At 43.4% G+C, this 27,261-nt stretch overlaps 1 protein-coding gene across 2 annotated transcripts in view; it reads left to right on the top strand.

Moving 5' to 3' along the window:
- The first annotated feature begins 4,922 nt into the window (after positions 1–4,922).
- LOC139367099 (phosphatidylinositol-3,4,5-trisphosphate-dependent Rac exchange factor 2) overlaps positions 4,923–27,261 on the top strand; it is a 203,630-nt gene continuing 181,291 nt past the window's right edge. The window contains exon 1 of one of the 2 annotated variants that reach the window (XM_071105143.1): positions 4,923–5,422. In XM_071105143.1, coding sequence (XP_070961244.1) covers positions 5,264–5,422 — 159 coding nt within the window. In that variant the 5' untranslated portion in view covers positions 4,923–5,263. The remainder of the gene's footprint in view (positions 5,423–27,261) is intronic. The other variant, XM_071105142.1, reaches the window with a different exon arrangement.

A 27,261-nucleotide genomic window follows, 5' to 3' on the forward strand; every position in this document is an offset into this window, starting at 1 on the left:
AGACCTGTGTGTTGTCCTTGGTAATGCAGACAGAGAAGAGCTCCAACTTCTTAATCATAGCCTCAATTTTGTCCCACATATTGAATATAGTTGTGGAGAGTCCCTGTAATCCTAGATTCAGATCATTCAGGCGAGAAAAAACATCGCCCAGATAAGCCAGTCGTGTGAGAAACTCGTCATCATGCAAGCAGTCAGACAAGTGAAAATTATTGTCAGCAAAGAAAACTTTAAGCTCGTCTCTCAATTTAAAAAAGTGTCAATAATTTGCCCCTTGATAACCAGCGCACTTCTGTATGTGGTAAAAGCATTACATGGTCGCTGCCCATATCATTGCATAGTGCAGAAAATACACACGTTTAGGGGCCTTGCTTTTAACAAAGTTAACCATTTTCACTGTAGTGTCCAAAACATCTTTCCAGCTGTCAGGCATTCCCTTGGCAGCAAGAGCCACTCGGTGGATGCTGCAGTGCACCCAAGTGGTTTCGGGAGCAACTGCTTGCGCACGTTACCACTCCACTATGTTTCCCTGTCATGGCTTTGCGCCATCAGTACAGATACCAACATGAGCAGCAGCTACGTTTGGCTACATACGGACCATTAGTGAAATTCCCGCGAGAGAGTAGCGGTTAATGTGATTGGATGTTAATTATTTGACTAGGCTACCTGTATTTGACACTGTTTGTTATTTCGCTGAACACTAGATCGTTTAATTTTATTTTTGGCAGTGAATTGGGGCTACTAAGTCGAGAAAAAAAACTCACCAAAATGTATAGCCCCGTTGGAAAATATAAGTGGACTGACTGAAAATGTGAAGATATTTTATTTGGCGTACCCCCCATTTTGGGAGTACCTGGGCTACAGCATTCTGCAGTAGTGTGTTGTTGTTGTTGTAATGATATCTGTCCTTACCTCACATTGGCTGTGTCCCAGGTGGCGCCCTGTTTCCTTTGTTTCCTCTGCTTTCATGAAAGTTTAGCAACCCTAACTGTAACCCCTAGCCTAGCTAGTGTTAGCAACCTAGCTAACTTTAGCCACAACAAATTGGAATTCGTAACATGTCATACATATTGCAAGTTCGTAACATATTGTACAAATTGAAATTCGTAACGTATCATAACAATTGTAATTCGTAACATATGATACGTTAAAAATTACAATTCGTATGATATGAAATGGATGATGGACATCCACAAATTAATACCACACCAAACGTAATACATCACAATAATTTGAGTGTCCTGGATATTCGTTTACTACGTTGCTTCTACCCCTGAGTCCAGGTTGCAGTCACCTCACACATCACCTTGATCTTCAGTCAGTGTTATACATGGATAACACTGACTTCAGAGGTGTGAATTCTTCTCTTTTCTGGTGATGATGAACTTTTCATATACTAAATATTCTCACAAGTTTCTTGTCAAAACGGTCCACTAATCTGAAGTTTAGCATGATACTGTACTTTAGTGAATGCCAAATGAATAGTAGACTGCCAAACGGGCAACAAAAACAACAAAAATATATTCCCAATCAATATTAATTTAGCGATTTCCTAAATGTAGGACTATGTTATTTTCTAGTCAGTTGTGGTGTAGATTGTATTCCTTCCCACAACTTAATAGCCCAGTATGTAAATATCTGATAAGTACCCCCGTTTCATTATTGATGAAGGAAATGTACTTACTATGACTGTGTGATATGTGATTGTCTAAACCTATATCTTAAAATTAATGCACTCTGTGGCAATTATGGCATGTAAATCTTGGTAGGGCAAACAAAAACCAAAAAATAGGGGGGGGGGGGGGGGGGGGGGGGGGGTGCATGCCAGCAAAGCCACTATACAACACAACACTAAACAATACATTAATTCCACTATAACGGTAACAAACGGTGCCCACGAACTGTTAGGGCCTACATAAAGCTGTCCCAACAGCAGAGTCTCAACAGCAATCCCAACACCTTACCACTGCTACACCTGGCTATCAGCGGAGCCGCCTTGTCTGGCAGTTCATTCAGCCTCATTTACTGCCTAATAAAAAAAACATAGGTGATATGGCTGACTTGCTTAAACAAATGTGGTTTCCAATGACAATTGATATGTAGAAACTATGGCATAAGGGTGACAAGCGGATAAGAGGTAATACTTAATTTCAATTAAGACATTAATGATCGAGCTAGGACGGACGTAGTAAATGTAACTATTTGTTCAGCACTTTTGAAATGTACAGTGACAGAATTCAGAACATGGGCTGTTCTTACAGTGTTCTCCCTGTACGCCATGTCAGAACCGTAGGATAAATAAAGGGGGCATTTAAGCTAACAATTAAAGCTCTTACAATATTCAATAATTACAGTTCTCTAAAACAGCTTATAGGCTACATGTGCACCACCAAGTTCAAAATTAAGAGGGGGGGCTCCAGGGTGGCGCAGTGGTCTAGAGCACTGCATCGCAGTGCTAGCTGGGAGACTCTGGTTCGCGCCCAGGCAATGCCGCAGCCAGGCCGCAGCCAGGCCGCGACCAGGAGGTCCGTGGGGCGAAGCACAATTGGCCTAGCGTCGTCCGGGTTAGGGAGGGTTTGGCCGGTAGGGATATCCTTGTCTCATCGCGCACTAGCGACCCCTGTGGTGGTCCACGCGCAGTGCACGCTAACCAGGTCGCCAGGTGCATGGTGTTTCCTCCGACACATTGGTGCGGCTGGCTTCCGGGTTGGATGCGCGCTATGTTAAGAAGCAGTGCGGCGTGGTTGGGTTGTGTTTCGGAGGATGCATGGCTTTCGACCTTCGTCTCTCCCGAGCCCGTACGGGAGTTGTAGCAATGAGACAAGATATAAACTACTAACAATTGGATACCACAAAATTGGGGAGAAAAGGGGGTAAAAAAATAAATAATTGAGGGGTGAGGCATGGGCAGCTACTAACAGCTGGGCTACTAACAGCTACATGGGCTAGCATGGCAGTACTTTCTTAGCTACTGTATACACATTTCCCTGGCACATTACATAATTTATGCAGCAGCATACAATACATTTTTGTTGTGCTGTGCTGTGCTCATCAAACTTTGTCATCAAAGTCTGGCATTCTCTGGATTTATGGTGCTTTCAAGACAACTTGGAACTTGGGGAAAAAAACAAGATTGAGTCATGATGACGTTAGTGAACTTCAGATTGCCCGAGTTCCCAGTTGTCTTGAACTCACTGACATCAGATATCCCAGTTCCCGAGTTAACAGTTGTTTTGAGTGCAGCTGAAATCATGCTGGATTGACAGTATGGCCAATGTGGAATGTTTATCATTATAGTTTGGAAAAGAGACCCTTAAACTCAGAAATGGGACCACACACCCACTCCGCTGGATAGCAGGCTAGTGATTGCTTTGCAATGCTTGCAGTTAGCCACTGATTCCTTCCAAACCATTCATTGTTGAATTTACGATTTTCAACTTGTTGTGTAATGTTTTTGTCCAAGGGCCAATGAGCACAATGCTAGCTAAGATTTTGAAAGTATGATGCTGACAGTCCAATCAAAGCTACTGTAGATATAACGTGGTTTGACGTCATTTTATCTGTGGCCAATGACCTTGAGCCTTCTTGGATGGGCACTTCTAATGTAACTCTATGGCAGCACCCAATGGGCTTGAATTTTCGAGCTGTACCCTTAGATTTGGCAGTGATGTAGTGTCCCCATGAGTGACAGAACACTGAGCAAAATCACGGCGCAACTAGAGAACATTACTAACCCCTACGCTCCTTATTTTCCGCTGGCTGCCCCACCACCACAGAAAGCACTGAGCTAGGCTGAAACACCTCCATTTTGGAGCTGCCTTACTCAAGTAAGCAAAAGAGACCATGTTTGTATGGAGGCTTAATTAACTCAATGATTTTTAATTTAAATGTTTTACTGTTTGCAAACTGATATGTGACACCTAGTACTATCAAAATAACATGCAAAACAGGCAACCCTCCCCCCCAATTTTTATATTTACATTTTTTTTTAGCTAAAAATGTGGGGCTCAAAACAAGTGGGGCTCTGCCCTGAATGACAGATGGCACTCTGGATAAGAGCATTTCCTAAATTACTAAAGTACATTTATTAAAAATGTATAATAATAACTACTCTCTCACTTTAAATGTAACTTTTGTGTTAGGCTAATACATAACTTCTAAACCCCAGATAGCAGGCCTATAAATAGTGAGAAACTCCAAAACAGTATGTCTGGGTTAGTGTTATACCTCTACCATGCATCCCATGAACATTTCCCCTCCATACTGTTGGTCTGAAGGTAGCAGGCTGTGTTGTTTCCAAAAGGACACCTTAATCCCTATTTAGTGCACTATGGGTCCTGGTCATAAGTAGTGCACTGTGTAGGGAATAGAGTGCCATTAGGGACATGTCATTGGGGACATAACCTGGGTCTCCTGGCGGCCATTCCCAGGGTTGGTTTCCTGTCCTCTCGGTGGTGGTGGTTGGGTGGAAGCATAGAGATAGATAGAGGACTCTAGTGCACAAAAGCCTATTTTATCAGTGCAATTGAGGACTTTCACCATTTTGAATTAGTCAACTGGGTGGGACTTTCTATTGGTTAAGGAAGGATGACATAATTTCATCCAGGTCATCGGGGGGTCAGCCAATTAGTTATACTTGTGAGAAAACATTCCACGTTTGCAGTAAATCACCAACCTTGGCTTCATACCATTTCAAACAACACACTCCAGGTGGTAGTATGCACCATTTCAGTTTGTTTACAATCCCATAGAAATTGTAGAAGAAGAAAATGTACTATTTTAAAATGGAGTTGGCCCTGCCACTGCTCATAGACTCCACAATACGACATATACACTGTTGCGTCGTCTAACTATCTCTATGGGTGGAAGAGCGAGAACGAGTTGGGAGGCTGGAACTGGGATGAAGGTCTAAACAGGAGTCAAGTAGTTTGACTGATGTCCAGAGGCGTACCGCTGTTGTGTTTCACAGCTTTCCTTTCTCTCAGTCAGGCAGGCGTGTGAAACTAAGCGAGGGTCTCCGCATTTGATCGTGAAATTTGAGCGTTTATAGCGGCGAAGTTGTCAAATTGATTTTGTTTTGTTTTGGTTGTTTCGTACTGTGTGTTATAAAGGGCCTTTTATTCATTGGACTGAGTGCGTTTGCACCGCAGTGAGTGAGTGAATGGAGATTCACCTCCACTTTTAAACCATGTTGCAAACTTTTTTCCGGCAACAATTGAATTAAACTTTTTAATACCAAACGTTCCGCAGACAATATATCGCCTTCATGAATTGCGTTATCACCATGACTGATGAAAGCAAAGGAGAACACGGGAAAGGCGAAAGCGGGAAAGATTTGGAGAAACAGCTACGTCTGAGAGTGTGTGTTTTGAACGAACTTCTGAAGACTGAACGGGATTATGTCGGGACACTCGAGTTCCTTTCAGTGAGTTCATAAAGTTGTATTATTTAATGAAGTAGCCTATTTAATATCTCCCAGATATATTCGCTTGCTGCAGGAAATCTCACAGGTTCAGACAACAAACGTGCCTATTTATTATGCAAGGGGTATAGGAGTCCTCCGACTCCCAAGCAGCAGAACTCATGCGGTTCACCTCAAAACCAGAGTCGTGTATTGCCTGTCAATGTCATTGATGGTGAAACTCAAACTATAATTTTGTCAATCTCAGAGTAAGCCACTGTTTCATTATCTAGCGCAGTTGAGGGTTTACCAGCAGAAAATCCGCATATGTCTCTTTCCTGCAGAGTTTGTAGCCGAGGCCTCTTCTCAAAGGAGATGACCTTTTCAGATTAAGTGTGAGAAATTAGGAAAGCAGCAACTTTAACGGGATAAAGGAAGGCATTCTTCTCTGTGACTTTCTGAGACCAGTGTGACTGTTTAATCCTATTCGCAGATTCTTTCAATAATACAACTTTATAATCGTTTTTTTGCTACTTAAAAGACAAGGCTTCCTTTATTGTAACAAGACTCCACTGAGAGATTTAGATGCAGGCCTATTTTTCTGATATCTAAGTGTCTACAAATAATACACAGTTAAATATTAACCTGCTAGAACTATACGTTTCCCTGGGGCTTTGCAAGTTTCATGCAATGTGAATGTGGCTTGAACACAGTGTCTGGGTGATCAATCGAACTTGGAAGATGATTATATTGTGATTCTCATACCTGCCATAAAAGTGGTCTGAAAACCTCTACAGCAAATACCTGGGAGTTGAGCTCTTTGCCAAAAGCTGAACCAATACACACACAAAAACAGGTGCCAACAGAGACACAGGTGGACCTAAAATCAAAACCACCCGTACTGGCACACAGCTGTTCTCTTGCACACCACTGTGTGTGTGTGTGTGTGTGTGTCTGGAGTGGACTCCCCGATGCTGCCTGGCCTGAACGGTAATGCAGGACTTGGCTGGGCCATAAGAATGACATTCTGTCAGCTTAATGGCGTTACTAAGAAAACAGCCAGGCTCAAAGGCAGGAAGGACGGAAAGCCACTGCTGTTTAAAAATGCACACTGGGTCCTGGATGCCCGTCTATGCGTGCGAGGCAACTTGAGAAAGCTGTTAGCATATTTTCTAAATGTAAATTAATTGTCTGTAGAGTAATTTATGTCTCACTTTGTTAGACAATGTTTGGCTAGACACGTTAATGACAGCGAAGGCGACTTAATACATAAGCAAGGTCCGGGAGTTTTTCTAAGGAGATCCGAACAGGAAAACTCTGGGCCTTTTCATAACTTGTGATTATGACTGTGTTATTAAGTCTGCATACATGTGAAGGAAGCGTTTCAACCTGTCATTTACAACCCGGGAGGTAACCACTGGTCAGACTCAGGACTGGGGCCATATGTATCAAGCGTCTCAGAGTAGGAGTGTTGATTCAGAATCAGTTTAGCATTTAAGATCACAATGAATATGATTACATGGACACTAACAGGGAACTGATGCTAGATCAGCACTCCTACACTGAGACACTTGATACATACGGCTCCAGATCTAGACGGTGTCTGTGTATCCTGACCACCATGGCTCCCCCCCCCCCCACATTACTTTCCCAAGACTTTGCTTTCCTTTCCCTGTATGGTGGGGGCTGGAGGCACTGTGTTGTGTGTCATTAAGAAGGTTATTTCCCAGACCACATGTTCTGTATGTAGACATTCCTCTTCCTCTATGCCTTCTTCTCTCCCTCCTTCAATCCCTTCCTTCTTTCTCTCCCTCCCTCCATCCCTCTGCTCCACAGATGGCTCCAATGGACTGGAGGGAGGGAAGGAGAGAGGGATGGATGGAGGGAGGGAGAGAAAGAGAGGGGGATGTTGGGAGGGAAGGAGAGCGAAGGATCGAGGGAGAAATGTGGGATGGGGGTGTAGGAGAGAGGGAGGGAGGGGAGAAGAGGGAGGGGAGGAACTAGGAATGACTTTTAGCTTGATACAGAGCAATCCTTCTGGAATAGTCTCTTCCTAGAAAACATCCCACCATCATTCCATAATTGGGTTGAGATAGAATGGAATGGATAGAGGCAATGGTTATGTCCCAAATAGCACCCCATTCCCTACATAGTGCACAAGTTTTGGTCAAAAGTAGCACACTAAGTAGGGAATAGGGTGCCATCTGGGAATCACAAATAGCATGGGAGTGTCCTCTCTGTCCTGTGTTTTTGGGAATGCAACCCCTGCCTCCGCCCCCCCCCCTATGGTGCTGTGACTGGGATTCATTCAAGGAGCTGGCTCTAAAGCACTGGCAGGAAATCAAACATTTGTTTATTTATGTGTCAGTGTTATCGATAGTGATACTTCTATCTATGCTATTTTTCCAAGTAGTTATGAAATTTTTAATATATTTCCTTTAAGCAGCCTCGCATTTGCTCAACCAAACTACTGTAGCTTTACAGTTCAGTGGTAAACAAGTAACATTTTGCCATCTCCAAGGCCTGAATATGTTCAAGCTGAGAGGTTCATATGATGTTGATGAAAGGGAAGGTGCCCTCTCTGAGACATGGGGAGGGAGGGAGAAAGAGATGAGCCTACTTCTCCTCGTCACTCTTATCATGTGTGTGTGGGGGGGGGGGGGTGTCATCATCTGGGGGTGAAATAACACCCCTGGGGCTGGGAAGAGAGAGATCATTTTCATCTGATGCTCTTCATTAGAAACACACATTGATGCTCTTCATTAGAAACACACATACTTCATCCAAGCATCTGATCCTTGAGGTCCTCAACTCTGCAGTAACAGTGAACAATCCATGTTCTCGTCACGTAGCTTTGAGAAAGAACTGAAGTTCACCAGCCCGCACACCTTTTTGCACCGCAGGAAATCTGAGAGGAACTTTCACATGAAGGGTCTGGTATTATCTGGATTATCGATGTCTAACATCCAAATATCCATCTCTTACTCAACACGGGCCAGGGGTTATGCGCCCTGGTCAAAAGTAGCTGACTATAGGGAATAGGCTGCCATTTGGGAAACACAGGCAGACAGTTTCAGACTCTGGTCCAAGAGGGCATGTGTGACTGTTTTGGGGGTCGCGGTCTGACTCCGGAGGGATGAGCCAGGAGGATCTGCCAGGGGGGAAAGGGGTATAAGGGGGCAAAGGGGAAGACATTACCAGGAGGGTGCAGGGGGGGGAAACAGGGTTAGGTTAGTGACGTGGATGCCTAGGCTTGGTGCCTGTTCTTGTAAACCATATTTCCTGGTAGAGGCAGGAATTCCTGAGAGGTTAAGAATTGCAGGGGAACAATGAAAACACCGTCCGGCCAGTAGCTAGCTGCCTGCTGGAGTTCAGCTCAGAGGAAACTAAAGGCTTCTCGCTATTGCATCCCAAATGGCACCCTATCCCCTCCATAGTGCACTACTTTTAACCAGAGCCCTATATAGGGGAATAGGGTGCCATTTGGGACTCGGACCACTGCCTAACTACTGAACCCTAACACGACCTGCCTGGCTTCACAATACAATAAACCACAGTACACTATCTACAGCTGGGGCCTGGGGCAGTGGAAAACGACATGGGAGACGTTTTAATGTTGTCTCCCCGTCCTCTTTAGAGAGGTTTCTCAAATGAGCAGGGCCCACAGGGAATAGGGCGCCATTAGTGGCACAGCCCATGTTTATTCTGGACAACTTAGGGACAAGAAAATGACATGGTCTTTCAAAAAAAATATCTGGTTGAAGGAAACAAGGGATGGATGAAAAGGTAAACTGAGTGTAAACTAAACTCTCCTGGTGATTGCGTCCCGTGCTTCTCCTCTTGCGGCAGGTGTTTTTGTGTTACTGGGTACTCTGGAGGCCTGGCTGTGACCGTGGCATTGTTGACAGTTTTGGTTTTGAGCGAGGGGGACAATGAAACCCACTCCGTTGCACGATAAGCACTTCAGTGAGAGGGTGTCGTGAGGGAGAGAAGGGAAGCCTTTTATGTGAGACTTGTAGGATTGCGTCTCAAATGGCACCCTATGCCCTTTATAATGCACTTTTGACCATGGTCCATAGGGCTCTGTAGAGAATAGGGTGCCATTTAGGATGCAGGCAAAGAAGCAACTCTCTGTGTAATACATTCCCCTAGGCTCTGCTGTGTTAGTGGTTCCCTCTGCAACCCTCCCTCCTTTCCTCCCCCTTGTCGCTGCGACAGCTTGTGGAACCGCAAAGAACCATAAATTGACCACCTAAATGTAATGTTTTTAAAACCTTGATAATCCCACTCGTAAAACGAGATTTGACGTGAAACTAAATGTGACTCTATAAACTCTGACTGAATCACTTTTCCATGCAGGCTTTTCAATAATTCATCTCTCTATCAACGTCTTTATTTTATCTCTGTGTATATTTGGTCGTCCGCGGAGTACATTTCCCTTCAGTGAAAAGCCATAAAGCTAAACCTGCGGTAGTTTGATATTAATTAAAGCTTGTAAATCAGAACGTTTTTGAGCTGAGACGGGAAAACAGGGCTGATGAGGAAAACACAGTCTCTCTCTCTCAATCTGTGTTGGGTTTGTTTACCGGGCTGTCAGGCTGGTGATCTTGTTTTTGTGTGTCACACATGACCAGTGGTGAGCACGGTGTGTGTATGTGTGCGCATTTGGATGGGGGCTCCATATCCTCTGGACGGACATCCAGTGACCCCAGTGTCGTGACCTCTTGTTCTCCTCTCCTTCCTGTCGGTTAATCTGAAGACTTCACTAAATTCCTCCCCCGTTCCCCCTCCTGACCCACCAGCCCCCTGGTGTTCTGGAAACGGCAACAGACGATGTCGACATACAGTGTGTCCCTACTCAATCAAAACACATGCATGCGTTCGGATTAAAACATACGCACGCTAACGTGTGCTACTGCTCAGATAGGAAAACACTCACACGTCGTGGAGAGTGCAGAGGAACAGATCAGTCCCGTTTATTACCCATAGGCACACTGACTTCACACATCACGTAGCTCCTCATCACCCAGAGCCCTAAGACTGACCCCCTACCCCTCTCACCTTCTCACCCCCTGCCCCTCTTGATGAAACCTCTAACTCCCCTGCTGCTCACCCATACCCCCCCCCCCCCCCCCCCCCACTCTACCTAATACTATCACCTCTCCCTCCGTTCTCCCCCCCTGCTCGTCTCTTTCCCTCTCCCACTTTCACCTATGACCCCTCTCATCTGTAACCATCTCACCCCTTTACTCTCACTGGACCAAACCATAGCTAATGGATCTCTCTCTCTCTCTTCTCTCCACCCCGCCGTCCCACCGGCTGCATATGTTCCATCCATTATTAACTGCATCCCAAATGGCACCCTATTCCCTATATTGTGCACTACTTTTGACTAGGGCCTATAGGTCAAGTGCACTACATAGTGAAAAGGGTACCATTTGGGACACAGCCTTTGTTGACAAGGAGAGTTGTATTTTTCCAGTGCTACTTGCAGCATCATTAAGATCTCTATCTCTCTAATCAGGCAGGCCTGACAAAAACACACACACACACACACACACACACACACACACACACACACACACACACACACACAGGGCTGGTTCTTTTCCAGAGGATTTGTTCTCATGGAGGGGGATTTTTTTTATCCTCCCTCCCTCCCTCTATCCCTTTATCTTATTCTATCTTATCCTCAGCTCTGCCCAGAGCCTCTTCTCCCAAGGTTTAGAGCAGGCTTGTTACACACACTGTGTGTCTTTATCTGAGTGTGTGTGTGCGCACAGAGATTGTGAGAGAAAGAATAGATGTTTTTTCTCCTGTCCTCTCTTTTTTTATTCTATTGGGTCAGTGTCTCCAGTGTGTGAAAACAGCGAAAACATTGTGTGGTTCTTTTCTTTCTGTTCGTCCTCCTTCTGAGGCCCTGAAGAGTTGCAGCAGGTATCTCTGTCTGCATTATAATCTCACACCGGCCAATGAACCGACCAACCAACCAAGGCATAAATAGACTGGTTTCATCATATCTCTGCTGGTTCAGGAGCATGTAATCACCACCCAAGTTTATTTCCCATAGTTGTTGTGTGTGTAGTTGGAGTGTTTCCAAGTCTGTTGTGTGTATTCCTGTCTGATTTTTTTGTTTGTGTGTGTGCGCGTGCAAACTAGGGATGGGCACGGTTAATCGAATATCCGAACAAACGTTAATATTCAAATTAATTCATGTTCATTTTTGAAAACATTTTGTAGGCCTATTTTAATAATGAACAAGCGTTGTTAAATTACATTATCCGTGAAACATTTTGACCTGCAAGGATATACCATTTGAAATTCTAATTTGAATAAACCAACTTTTGAATGTAGTTTTTATAACGGTGCATTGAGCTAACATACTGCTGGGCATTTAGCCCTCCAGGATGTCCTATTTCCCCCACTTCAAATAGCAATCACAGGCACTCACCTAATGGAGTTTCCATAATACCTGACACAGAACAATGCAAAACACTCACCAGAAAATCTTTTTTTGTAACTGAATCAGTTCTATCATTGCGAAAATCAGACTTCTCTTTCGTAGTTGCTGTTAGCCAAACTATCGAAGAAAAGCAGCAACTCTGCTGTTTACCTCTGCAATGTGCATTTGAGTCATTCTGATTGGTTGTGAGTCCATCCCTAGTGTGTGTGTGTGTGTGTGTGTGTGTGTGTGTTTGGAACCTAACCTGAGCGCTAGACTAAATGTGTCTCTGTTGGCAGAGCTGAATGATTGCAGGGATTAACTATCTGGTAGAGCAGAGCACTGGAGTGGAGAGAGTGGAGACGTCACTAGGTGCACCTCTAGATCCCTTATCAATTCAAATGTTGGACAGGGCTAATTAAGTAAATACCTATCTATTTTTCCCGTGTGGCTTGGGGATTTACCTTCTGACTTTTCAGTGAGGTTTTATTCATTAGCTCTTAGAGAATGAGAGACTTAAATTTTTTTCACAAATGAAGATTTTATTTAATTTAACTATTATGATATAGTGATATTGGATCATTCTCCTGTATCATGCTTAATTACACCAAAATAAAATACACTTAGTGACAGAATATGGAGAATGAACAGAGTGCATCTTCATGACCCAAAATGTATTAAATGCGTAAACAGAATAATAAAGACCTTTGCCATTACAAATGTTGACATATACGACAGAGAAAAGCCAACCCTTAAAATAATTCGGGATGCTTTTAAGGTGTACATCAGGAGAAGGATAATCTCATACTCTGCAAGAGTTAAATCTGAGTTAATTATTTATTTTTTGGAATTTAAGTAGGAATATGATCTTTTACTTTTGAAGAGAGCCAACAACTACAGGTTAAACTCAAATAAAGTGTGCTATTTATTTTATTGTAAATAAACCTGGTAAACACCTCTGAGGCCTCACAAAAAGAATACAGTTGAAGTGGGAAGTTTACATACACCTTAGCCAAATACATTTAATCTCAGTTTTTCACAATTCCTGACATTTAATCCTAGTAAAAATTCCCTGTCTTAGGTCAGTTAGAATCACCACTTTATTTTAAGAATGTAAAATGTCAGAATAATAGTGGAGAGAATTATTTCTTTCAGCTGTTATTTCTTTCATCACATTCCCAGTTGGTCAGAAGTTTACATGCATTGCCTTTAAATTGTTTAACTTGGGTCAAAAGTTTCGGGGAAGCTTTCATAAGCTTCCCACAATAAGTTGGGTGAATTTTGGCCCATTCCTCCTGACAGAGCTGGTGTAACTGAGTCAGGTTTGTTCTCAGGTTTGCAAACCGTAGTCTGTCTTTTTTATGGCGGTTTTTGAGCAGTGGCTTCTTCCTTGCTGAGCGGCATTTCAGGTTGTCGATATAGGACTCGTTTTACTGTGGATATAGATACTTTTGTACCTGTTTCCTCCAGCATCTTCACAACGTCCTTTGCTGTTGTTCTGGGATTGATTTGCACTTTTCGCACCAAAGTACATTAATTTCTAGGAGACAGAACGTGTCTCCTTCCTGAGCGGTGTGACGGCTACGTGGTCCCATGGTGTTTATACTTGCGTACTATTGTTTGTACAGATGAACGTGGTACCTTCAGGCATTTGGAAATTGCTCCCAAGGATGAACCAGACTTTTTTTTCTGAGGTCTTGGCTGATTTCTTTTGATTTTACCATGATGTCAAGCAAAGAGGCACTGAGTTTGAAGGTAGGCCTTAAAATACATCCACAGGTACACCTCCAATTGACTCAAATGATGTCAATTAGCCTATCAGAAGCTTCTAAAGCCATGACATCATTTTCTGGAGTTTTAATGACTCCAACCTAAGTGTATGTAAACTTCCGACTTCAACTGTACATGTCAAACCAGTTATAATTATTTAAGATAAATAGACATTTTAATAGCTTCTATATAAATGAATTAAATAACAGCTTGACTGATCCTACAGCTTTCTATCTTCAGGGTTATTAAATCTAGAAGAAGATTAGGAAGAGAAAGAGCAGGCAGGCCAGGGAGAGAGGATGGGCAGGCAGAACCGTGCGCATATGTCATCGTAATCTGCATCTCACAATGCCTTAATTGTCTTGCATGCCTCACAAATTCTTCCTCTCTGGTTTTATTTAAATGACACAACTTTCCCCAGGCCTTCATAGCCATATAGTCTAGTTAGGCAATAACACAGAAAATAATGTTTTATCATAACTGCACTGTGAATTAAAAAAATAATTGACTCCCTTTTTGTGATATCCAATTGCGATCCAATTACAATCTTGTCTCATCGCTGCAACTCCCTGACGGGCTCAGGAGACGCGAAGGTCGAGTCATGCGTCCTCCGTAACATGACCCGCCTAACTGCTCTTCTTAACACCCGCTCGCTTAACCCATAAGCCAGCTGCACCAATGTGTCGGAGGAAACACTGTTCAACTGATGACTGAAGTCAGCCTGCAGGCGCCCGGCCCACCACAAGGAGTTGCTAGAGTGCAATGAGCCAAGTAAAGCCCCCCGGCCAAACTCTCTCCTAACCCGGACAACGCAGGGCCAATTGTGCGCCGCCCTATGGGACTCCCGGTCACGGCCGGTTGTGACACAGTCCGGGATCGAACCCGGGTCTGTAGTGGTGCCTCAAGCACTGCGATTTAGTGCCTTAGACTGCTGCACCACCCAGGAGGCCCTGCACTGTGGTTTTAATTATGTGGGGGAAAAACATTGTTTTTAGGATTTTTCTTAACGTTAAGGATCCTAACTTGGTTTAAACGTTCACACCACTATTACAAACAAAGAACATGTTTCAGTATAATACAATATGCTACAAAACAAGATGTAGATTTATCAATAATGGCTGTTAATGCCGAAAGGCTTTCAACCGTCGTGAATGGCCTTTTCTATTCAAAACTTTGGATGCCTTCAACTTTCCAGCTCAAATAATACATTTAATAAAAAATCTTATGTACATATTCTAAAGTAAAAATTTACAAAAATAATGCATTATCTGATGAAATTGCTTTAGAAAGAGGTACAAGACAGGGATGTCCTGTCTCCCTCCTCCTGTGCACTGGTAATTGAACCGCTTGCAGAAAGAATTTGACAGGACCCAAACGTAACAGTTATCAGTATGGGTAAACATTAAATATAAACTAAACTTATTTGCAGATGATCTCCAATATTATACCTGACTAATATTGAGAAAACAGTGCCTGCCTCGTAAAATTAATGTAGAACCAAACAGACAATGGCAATTAGAAAAATAATAACTCATGATCTACAGCAATCCTTTAAGTGGACCAATGTTCAATACTTAGGATGCTTATCCAGTGTTTTCGTAAAGTTTTCAGACACCTAGACTTTGTTCCACATTTTGTTACGTTACAACCTTATTCTAAAATGGATCCCAAAAAATGTCCCTCATCAATCTACACACAGGTGTACCCCACCGAAGACATTCTTTAATAAAGTATGCTCGGCCATAAGACAACTCATAGTATAAAGGAACGTTTTTCATTTCCCAAAGTCTGAGGGTGGTTTTAACCTTTTGTGTTTTTATTTCACCTTTATTTAACCAGGTAGGCCAGTTGAGAACAAGTTCTCATTTACAACTGCGACCTGGCCAGGATAAAGCAAAGCAGTGCGACAAAAACAACAACACAGAGTTACACATAAACAAACGTCAATAACACAATAGAAAAATCTATGTACAGTGTGTGCAAATGTAGAAGAGTAGGGAGGTGAGGCAATAAATAAGACATAAAGGCGAAATAATGACAATTTAGCATTGATACTGGAGTGATAGATGTGCAGATGATGATGTGCAAGTAGAGATACTAGGGTGCAAAAGAGCAAGAAGATAAATAACAGTATGGGGATGAAACTTCCAGCCTTGGAGTTGTATCAACACGCCACCCAAGGATTTTACTGTTGTTAACAGTGGGTACAGTACATATTGAAGATGAACATGCTCATCCCCGGAATCTTTTCATGTGTCTGTTTTCAAAGGACGGAGCTAAGAACATGAACAACTTCATAGTTAAGAACACTATAACAATATGGAAGAAAATTAAACATATTCTAAAAGAACCACTATCACTCCCTATAAACACACCCCTATGGAACAATCTTTAGATCGTTTTTCAGAATTCACAGATAAATTGGCCCACATAGAAAACTAAAGGCATAGAAACCATAAATGACAGGAAATACAATTATTTCCATGACAGAATTAAAAAGCCATTTTGGACTAACCAATATAGTCATTTTCAAAGACATTTTGCAACTTAAGTTTTATAACACAAAATGTTGATCTGAAATCTTTTGGGTATCAGGGCAATGTTGAGGGATTTCTATTTGACACAGAAAAGGATACTCGTATGATAGGTAAGTTTTCTATAAATCCTTGCAGAAAGCATATCCAACTGACAATCTCTTAGAAAAAAAGGAACTATTGGAACCAAGACCTAAAAATAACTGATATTGGCAAGAGTTGTAGGGAATGTTGAAACTTTAACAAAATGACAATTAACAAAAATGGATGCTTAAATCCAGTAAAAACGAATGTACATAATTTATTATAGAAGAGACACAATTCACAAATTCTACAGCCCAATGGCAGAGTCATGTCTTAAGTGTAAAATGAACAGTGACGACTCAGTGATTCATGCCTTCTGGGAGTGATATAAAGTCCAAAAGTTATGGGCAGAGTTAGAAAGTTGGCCTTCAGAAGTTTTACAATATAAATTGACTTTTAATCTGCCTGTCTACATATTTCAAGATATGTTATATGAGGGTGCGGTGAGATACCCAGTGGGTTCCACTCTACTTTTCTTGTCAATTATTTTGAAAGCTTTTGCTTAAAAACTGGAAATCAAGTGAATGTCCATCATTGGGACGGTAGAAGAGTCAAATTCATTATTATTATTTGAATATTGAAAGGGTGTGGGCGACAGAGAAGGGCAGAGTGGTGCAGTTTGAGGTCATGTGGAATCTTTCAAGCCATGGAGATTGAGGCGGTGGGAGCGTGTGGGTCTGGGCAGGGGGGATTTCGTTGATGTTTGTCTGTTGTCTTTTGTCTGTGAATGTTTTGTGTGGGAAAAAACATTTACAAAAATGGCATTGATTCAAAGCTGCAGACATTGATAATGAAGACATGGCTTAGATTTATGGCTTATATTAACTACAGTCATCCAAGCAAAAAGAAGACCCTATATATTGTCATATACAGTCTAAAGAAGATCCTATATATTTTGTCTCTGGGTCTGGGAATCTTCCCCCTCCCTCTTGTGAATAAGCTGTGGTAGATTGGTGATTTAACTTGTGATTTTGAGTCATGTAGGTGTAAATGATACCAATGCATGATGTGTGGTGTTTGCATGGAATATTTTGCTTCCCCTTGTGTGACTGTAAGCAGCCTCGGTGGTAAGTATTTCTGGAGTGTCAGAGTGAGTTCCTCTGCTTTTGTCTCTGTGTGGTCATGCAGCCAGACCTGCCTCTCCCCAAGCAGGATCTCCTTCCTTCCTTCCTTCCTGGCCCTCCTCTTCTTTACATTGTGCTACAGGTTTCCTGTCACACACACACACACACACACACACACACACACACACACACACACACACACAGGCACGTGCAAGGACTCCAGCAATCTCACACACATACGGACGCACGCACGCACACACACACACCACATCCTATGGAAACACACAGCCTCTTTAGAGATGCCCTTGCATCTCTAAATATATATGTGTGTGTGTGTGTCTAGGGGCCCATCTTGTACTTGAAGGTGGGTCTTTGTAGAGAAGTGGGTATCTTTTGGTTTTGCTTTGCCAGCTGCCCACCCAGTTCATGGGCGCTCCACGGTTGACTTGGTGTCAGAGTCAACCTTTCTCCAGAGGACACTTGTGAATCTGGCATCATCCACCCTTACAAAGGGCTCAAATGTCGAGGCTGGCATGCTGGCACGCTTCACTGTGGGCATGGGGTACTACCCCCTAGACCCATCTGTTGAAATACAAGGCAGAGTCGTCTGCAATGCCAGCCTAGCAACATCCTAGTGCCCTCGAAGCTCATCACTAAGCTAAGGACCCTGGGACTGAACACCTGGATCCTGGACTTCCTGACGGGCCACCCCCAGTTGGTGAGGGTAGGCAACAACACATCCGCCACGCTGACCCTCAACACGGTGGCCCATCAGCTGTGCGTGCTCAGTCTCCTCCTGTACTCCCTGACAACAACCTCTCCCTCAACATCCGTAAGACAGAGGATCTGATCGTGGACTACAGGAAATGGAGTGCCGAGCACGCCCCCATTCACATCGACTGGGCTGCAGTGGAGCGGGTCGAGAGCTTCAAGTTCCTCGGTGTCTACGTCACGAAGGATCTATCATGGTCCATACACCCCAACAGTTGTGAAGAGGGCACGACAATGCCTCTTCCCTCTCAGGAGGCTGAAAAAATTTGGCACGGGCCCTCGGATCCTCAAAGTTCTACAGCTGCACCAACGAGAGTATCTTGACTGGCTGCATCACCACTTGGTATGGCAACTGCTTGGCATCTGACCGCAAGGCGCTACAGAGGGTTGTGTGTACTACCCAGTACATCACTGGGGCCGAGCTCCCTGCCATCCAGGACCTCTAGCAGGCGGTGTCAGAGGAAAGCCCCGAAAATTGTCAAAGACTCTAGCCACCCAAGCCACAGGCTGTTCTCTCTGCTATCGCACAGCAAGCGGTACCAACGCATCAAGTCTGGAACCAACTGGACCATGAACATCTTCTACCCCCAAGCCATAAAACCTCTAAACCAGACTGCAAGATAGCTAATCAAATGGCTACCCAGACTACCTGCATTGACTCTTTTTAAAACAAACTCTCTTGCACTGACTCTATGCACACACACTCACACATACTTACAACAACACCCCAACAAACACACAAACACACACACAAAGACATTTCATGCACACACATGCATACTGACGCCACACACTTTCACACTCACCACATGCACTGCTGCTACTGTCTATTATCTATCCTGTTGCCTAGTCACTTTACATCTATCTATATGTACATAGCTACCTCAATTACCACGTACCCCTGCACATCAACTTGGTACTGGTACTTCCTGTATATAGCCATGTTATTACCTCGTACCCCTGCACATCAACTTGGTACTGGTACTCCCTGTATATAGCCATGTTATTACCTCGTACCCCTGCACATCAACTTGGTACTGGTACTCCCTGTATATAGCCATGTTATTACCTCGTACCCCTGCACATCAACTTGGTACTGGTACTTCCTGTATATAGCCATGTTATTACCTCGTACCCCTGCACATCAACTTGGTACTGGTACTCCCTGTATATAGCCATGTTATTACCTCGTACCCCTGCACATCAACTTGGTACTGGTACTCCCTGTATATAGCCATGTTATTACCTCGTACCCCTGCACATCAACTTGGTACTGGTACTCCCTGTATATAGCCATGTTATTACCTCGTACCCCTGCACATCAACTTGGTACTGGTACTCCCTGTATATAGCCATGTTATTACCTCGTACCCCTGCACATCAACTTGGTACTGGTACTCCCTGTATATAGCCATGTTATTACCTCGTACCCCTGCACATCAACTTGGTACTGGTACTCCCTGTATATAGCCATGTTATTACCTCGTACCCCTGCACATCAACTTGGTACTGGTACTTCCTGTATATAGCCATGTTATTACCTCGTACCCCTGCACATCAACTTGGTACTGGTACTCCCTGTATATAGCCATGTTATTACCTCGTACCCCTGCACATCAACTTGGTACTGGTACTCCCTGTATATAGCCATGTTATTACCTCGTACCCCTGCACATCAACTTGGTACTGGTACTTCCTGTATATAGCCATGTTATTTTTACTCTTAATTTTAATTTGTTATTCACTGTGTATTTATTTTTCATGTCACTATTCATAGTTTTTATTTTATATCTTTAACTCTGCACTGTTGGAAATGGAACCGTGAGTAAGCATTTCACTGTTAGTCTACACCTGTTGTCTCTGAAGCATGTGACAAATCAGATTTGATTTGATCTTCAAATGACTTCTGTTGTTATCAGTTGTCTCAGCGAGAATTTCAGCTGTGTAAGCAGTCTGGCGTTTGTCCGTTGACACCGATAAGTGGGGGACTTTTATGTAATCAGTTTATTTGAAGCCTTTTTAAGAAAGCTCTTAAAAAGTTTCAACTTAGTGACTGATAAATCTAGCACTTATGTAGAATATGTACTGCCAAAATGACCCACTGTGAGTCAACGAGGATCAAAGCTATCACTTACTGGCTCAACCATTGACAGTCTTTCGTGGTTGAAGAGACATTGACTACTTCTCTTCTAGTCTCTTTAAGAAACATTTGTCTTTCTAAAGATCTTATATATCTGTATATATGAGTATATGAACATGTATATATGAATAGTGTGTGAATTGTATTTTTGTTGTCTCTTTCCAATATATACACCTTATTTCATTTTTATTTTGAATTTAATGTCCTCGTCTATAACTGTTCTAAACTTTGTCATGTATTTGTACGTTTTATGTGGACCCCAGGAGGAGTAGCTGCTGCATGTGAAGTAGCTAATGGAGATCCTAATAAACTACACTCTGTCCTCTGTCTCGCACTCTCTCTCTCTTTGTCTCTCTGTTTGTTGTCTCTGTCTGTCTGTTTGTCGCTGTCTCTTTGCAACAGCCACACAGGTCAGACAGACAGAGGGAATTCTGTTTCCCCCTTAAATTCTTTAATTAAGGACTTGGCTGCGATGTCGTGGAGGGAGACGGACACAGGGGCCTTGTCTCTGGATGAGCAGATGCCCTCTCTCTCTCTTTCTGTCTCTTCCTCCTTCCTCTCTCTATCTCCCCTACCCTGCCCCTATTTCGACCCTCCCCCTATCTTGTTTAGCCCTATGGGGGCGATTGGCACAGACTGTAAAGTACCCACGACTGGACTGGCGCCTTATTTTAAAGCCAGACTACCAGGAAGCCTCTTAAATGTATCACTGACCTTTCACCTCCTTATTGGACCAGAAGTCGTGACGTGCACGCCCAATAATATCTCATTCATACTGTGTAAAAGGTTGATGTAATTGTCTGAAAATTACCATGAAAAATTACCATGAATGTGATGTCACTCTTTCCCCTTACACTTCTCCCCCCCCCCCTTACACCATTATAACCCTGAGTCCGAATTGAGCCAGGCAACTTAAATGAAGGACTCTCAGACTAAGATAGACGCTAAGGAAGTTTCCATGTAGATATATGCACACCCAGGTAGTGAAAGTTGAGGGGGTGGTGTCGGTGATGCTTGAGGCACTGAAGAGGCAGGGTTGGTTCTGGAAGAGGTCAAACTAGTTGAACAGGACATATCCAGACAGTGGAGGACCTTTTATCCCAGGATCCAACCACCCAGGTCAGGATAACATATCCCTGTATCCATGCAGTTAACTGTGTGTGTGTGTGTGTGTGTGTGTGTGTGTGTGTGTGTGTGTGTGTGTGTGTGTGTGTGTGTGTGTGTGTGTGTGTGTGTGTGTGTGTGTGTGTGTGTGTGTGTGTGTGTGTGTGTGTGTGTGTGTGTGTGTGTGTGTGTGTGTGTGTGTGTGTGTGTGTGTGTGTGTGTGTGTGTGTGTGTGTGTGTGTGTGAATATTTGTTAGGGCCAGTAAAATTAAAGGGAAATTCAGCAACAACAAAAAAAAGATCTAGAAAAATATGAAGAGAAAACCCACACTCTTAACTAGTGTCAGTTGATGTTCTGGTCATGCCAGTAATGGTGCCATTCCTGCTCTGGACATTTGAGTCACTTGTAGGCATGGTAATGCTAAAAGGCAGGGGTCCATTTGTTTTGTGGCTTGCATGGTGGCACTGCCTCTTAATGGGCTAGAGAAGGGCCACTGCTCCCTCTGTTCATTCACAGATACAAAAATGGCATGAAGCCCAGACCCCATGGAAAGAGAGGGAACAGGGGGAAGAGGGTGAGGGGGTGGAGGACACTCCCCAGTAGCTTCTGGTTGGCAGTCTCTCTCGCTCTCTCTCTCTCTCTCTCTCTCTTCCTGTTGGCAGTCAGTCTGTCTGTGGGGCCTAGGGAGAGAAAAGACAGAGATGTTATTATTTTCCCCATTTGACTCGGTCCAACTCTGTCTAGTTCTGTCCCAGAGAGCCAGAGACTAGAGGAAGGCTTGTGTCCCAGCTCTCCTCTACTCCTGCTGGGTGGAATGGCAGCATGTTGTCCCTGTCCCCTGTTGTCCCCACTGAAGGGTTTAGAGAGCCAGGAGGGTCATCAAATGAACCATCCGGGCCAGGGACAGTCATCCTTGGGAGGCTGCCTGTCTGAGATTGGAGAGGAGACTGACAGTTCTGCTTAGTCATTGCACCGACCAGTGGAGTATGTGTGGCGTGTGTACAGTAACTTCAGAAAGTATTCACATCCCGTAACTGTTTCCACAATTTGTTGTGTTACAGCATGAATTTAACATTTATTACATTTTAGATTTTTTTTGTCACTGGCGTACACACAATACCCTATAATGTCAAAGTGGAATTATGTTTTTCGAAATTGTACAAATTTAATATAAAAGGAAAATCTGAAACGTCAATAAGTATTCAACCCCTTTGTTATGGTAAGCCTAAATAAGTTCAGGAGTAAAAATGTGATGTATCAAATGTGGTGTATCAATACACCCAGTCACTAAAAAATATACTTCAGTCATTCCTAACTCCTAGCTCAGCCTGTTGTCTGGACCTCTGGCAGTCTCTATGGGGGTACCACACGGTTAAATTCTCGGTCCGACTCTTTTCTCTGTATATATCAATGATGTCGCTCTTGCTGCGGGTCATTCCTTGATCCACCTCTACGCAGACGACACCATTCTGTATACCTCTGGCCCTTCTTTGGACACGGTGTTAACTAACCTTCTAACGAGCTTCAATGCCATACAACTCTCCTTCTGTGGCCTCCAACTGCTCTTAAACGCTAGTAAAACTAAATGCATGCTCTTCAACCGATCGCTGCCCACACCTACCCACCCGTCCAGCATCACTACTCTGGACGGTTCTGACTTAGAATATGTGGACAATTACAAATACCTAGGTGTCTGGTTAGACTGTAAACTCTCCTTTCAGACTCATATTAAACATCTCCAATCCAAAATTAAACCTAGAATCGGCTTCCTGTTTCACAACAAAGCCTCCTTCACTCACTCTGCCAAACAGTAAACTTGACTATCCTACCGATCCTCGACTTCGGCGATGTCATTTACAAAACAGCCTCCAACACTCTACTCAGCAAATTGGATGCAGTCTATCACATTGCCATCCGTTTTGTCACCAAAGCCCCATATACTACCCACCACTGCGACCTGTATGCTCTCGTCGGCTGGCCATCGCTACATATTCATCGCCAAACCCACTGGCTCCAGGTCATCTATAAGTCTCTGCTAGGTAAAGTGTCCGCCTTATCTCAGCTCACTGGTCACCATAACAACACCCACCCGTAGCACGTGCTCCAGCAGGTATATCTCACTGGTCCACCCCAAAGCCAACACCTCCGTTGGCCGCCTTTCCTTCCAGTTCTCTGCTGCCAATGATTGGAACAAATTGCAAAAATCACTGAAGTTGGAGACTTATATCTCCCTCACTAACTTCAAGCATCAACTATCTGTGCAGCTTACCCATCACTGCAGCTGAACACAGCCCATCTGTAAATAGCCCATCCAACTACCTACCTCATCCCCATATTGTTTAATTTACTTTTATGCTCTTTTGCTCACCAGTATTTCCAGTATTTCTACTTGCACATCATCATCTGCACATCTATCACTCCAGTGTTAACTTGCTAAATTGTCATTACTTCGCTACACTGGCCTATTTATTGCCTTACCTCCGTACTCCATTTGCACACACTGTATATAGATTTTTCGATTGTGTTATTGACTGTACGTTTGTTTATTCCATGTTTGTGTTGTTGTTTGTGTCACACCACTTTGCTTTATCTTGGCCAGGTCGCAGTTGTAAATGAGAACTTGTTCTCAACTGGCCTCCCTGGTTAAATAAAGGTGAAATATATTTTTCTTTAAAGTTGCCGGAGAGGAAGGAAACCACTCAGGGTTTTCACCATGAGGCCAATTAGAGGATGGATCAACACCATTGTAGTTACTCCACAATAGTAACCTAATTGACAGAGTGAAAAGAAGGAAGCCTGTACAGGATAAAAATATTTCAAAACATGCATCCTGTTTGCAAGACACTGAAGTAGTACTGCAAAGAATATGGCAAAGCAATACATTTTTTGTCCTGAATACCAAGTGTTATGTTTGGGGCAAATCCAATGCAACACATTACTGAGTACCTCTCTCCATATGTTCAAGCATAGTTGTTTCTGCATCATGTCATAGGTATGCTTGTAAGGACTGGAGAGTTCTTCAGGATACAAAATAAACAAACTGGAGCTAAGCACAGGCAAACTCCTAGAGGAAAACCTGGTTCAGTCTGCTTTCCACCAGGCACTGGGAGATGAATTCACCTTTCAGCAGAACAACAACCTAAAACACAAGTCCAAATCTAAACGTTCTCTCACTGTCAACTGTGTTTATTTTCAGCTAACTTAACATGTTAATATATTAATGAACATAAGATTCAACAACTGAGACATAAACCGAACAAGTTCCACAGACATGTGACTAACAGAAATTGAATAATGTGTCCCTGAACAAAGGGGGGGTCAAAATCAAAAGTAACAGTCAGTATCTGGTGTGGCCACCAGCTGCATTAAGTACTGCAGTGTATCTCATCCTCATGGACTGCACCAGATTTGCCAGTTCTTGCTGTGAGATGTTACCCCGCTCTTCCACCAAGGCACCTGCAAGTTCCTGGATATTTCTGGGGGGAATGGCCCTAGCCCTCACCCTCCGATCCAACAGGTCCCAGGTCCCATCACGCACAGAACAAGCAGTCTGGCTGGTGGCATTGTCATGCTGGAGGGTCATGTCAGGATGAGCCTGCAGGAAGGGTACCACATGAGGGATGAGGATATCTTCCCTGTAACGCACAGCATTTAGATTGCCTGCAATGAGAACAAGCTCAGTCCGATGATGCTGTAACGCCCCAGACCATGACGGACCCTCCACATCCAAATCGATCCCGCTCCGGAGTACAGGCTTCGGTGTAACGCTCATTCCTTCAACAATAAACGCAAATCCGACCATCACCCCTGGTGAGAAAAAAACCTGACATGTCAGTGAAGAGCACTTTTTGCTAGTCCTGTCTGGTCCAGCGACGGTGGGTTTGTGCCCATAGGCAACGCTGTTGCCGGTGATGTCTGGTGAGGACCTGCCTTACAACAGGCCTACAGGCCCTCGGTCCAGCCTACTCAGCCTATTGTGGACAGTCTGAGCACTGATGAAGGGATTGTGCGTTCCTGGTGTAACTCGGGTAGTTGTTGTTGCCATCCTGTACCTGTCCCGCAGGTGTGATGTTCGGATGTACCGATACTGTGAAGGTGTTGTTACACGTGGTCTGCCACTCCGAGAACTATCAGCTGTCCGTCCTGTCTCCCTGTAGAGCTGTCTTACAGTATGGACACTGCAATTGATTGCCCTGGCCACATTTGCCTCTTCTGTATGGAGGACTGGGCCAAAATCCCAGCTGCAGTGTGTGCAAACCTGGTCAAGAACTACAGGAAACATATGATCTCTGTAATTGCAAACAAAGGTTTCTGTACCAAATATTAAGTTCTGCTTTTCTGATGTATCAAATACTTATGTCATGCACTAAAATGCTAATTAATTACTGAAAAATCATACAATGTGATTTTCTGGATTTGTATATATTTTATATATTATACATACATACACACTACCGGTCAAAAGTTTTAGAACACCTACTCATTCAAGGGTTTTTCTTTATTTTTAGTATTTTCTACATTGTAGAATAATAGTGAAGACATCAAAACTTTGAAATAACACATAGTGAATCATGTAGTAACCAAAAAATGTTAAACAAATCAAAATATATTTTATATTTGAGATAATTCAAAGTAGCCACCCTTTGCCTTGATGACAGCTTTGCACACTCTTGGCATTCTCTCAACCAGCTTCACCTGGAATGCATTTCCAACAGTCTTGAAGGAGTTTCCACATATGCTGAGCACTTGTTGCCTGCTTTTCCTTCACTTTGCGGTCTGAATCATTCCAAACCATCTCCATTTGGTTGAGATCGGGGGATTGTGGAGGCCAGGCCATCTGATGCAGCACTCCATCACTCTCCTTCTGGGTCAAATAGCCCTTACACAGCCTGGAGGTGTGTTGGGTCATTGTCCTGTTGAAAAACAAATGATAGTCCCACTAAGTCCAAACCAGATGGGATGACATACCGCTGCAGAATGCTGTGGTAGCCATGCTGGTTAAGTGTGCCGTGAATTCTAAATAAATCACAGACAGTGTCACCAGCACAGTACCTCCACACAATAACACATGCTCCTCCATGCTTTATGGTAGGAAATACACATGTTCATCCACACGCGTCACACAAAGACACGGCGGTTGGAACCAAAAAAACAAAGTAATTTGGACTCCAGACCAAAGGACAAATTTTCACCAGTCTAATCGTGTTTCTTGGCCCAAACAAATCTCTTCTTATTAGTAGTGGTTTCTTTGCAGCAATTAAGACTATGAAGGCCTGATTCACGCAGTCTCCTCTGAACAGTTGATGTTGAGATGTGTCTGTTACTTGAACTCCGTCAAGCATTTATTTGGGCTGCAATTTCTAAGGATGGTAACTCTAAAGAACTTATCCTCTGCAGCAGAGGTAACTCTGGTTCTTCCATTCCCGTGGCGGTCCTCATGAGAGCCAGTTTCATCATAGTGCTTGATGGTTTTTGTGACTGCACTTGAAGAAACTTACAAAGTTCTTGAAATCTAGATTACTGACCTTCATGTCTTAAAGTAATGATGGACTGTCGTTTCGCTTTGCTTATTTGAGCTGTTCTTGACATAATATGGACTTAGTCCTATTATTTGGTAAAATACCATCTTCTGTATACCCCCTACCTTGTCACAGCACAACTGATTGGCGCAAACACATTAAGAAGGAAATATATTTGACAAATGAACCTTTAACAAGGCACTCCTGTTAACTGAAATGCATTCCAGGTGACTACCTCATGAAGCTTTTTGCAAATGTTAGAATTTTTGACATTACAGAGTATTTTGTGTAGATCGTTAACAAAAAATGACAACAAATGTGTAAAAAGTCAAGGTGTGTGAATACTTGATGAAGGCACTGTGTTGGGCCTTCGTTTTACTTGGATGACTGTAGTCACTCTATGCCATACATCTTAGCCTTAGTTTCATCACCAA

Source organism: Oncorhynchus clarkii, chromosome 15 (assembly GCF_045791955.1).
Source record: "Oncorhynchus clarkii lewisi isolate Uvic-CL-2024 chromosome 15, UVic_Ocla_1.0, whole genome shotgun sequence".
In the NCBI taxonomy this organism is placed as follows: Eukaryota; Metazoa; Chordata; class Actinopteri; order Salmoniformes; family Salmonidae; genus Oncorhynchus; species Oncorhynchus clarkii.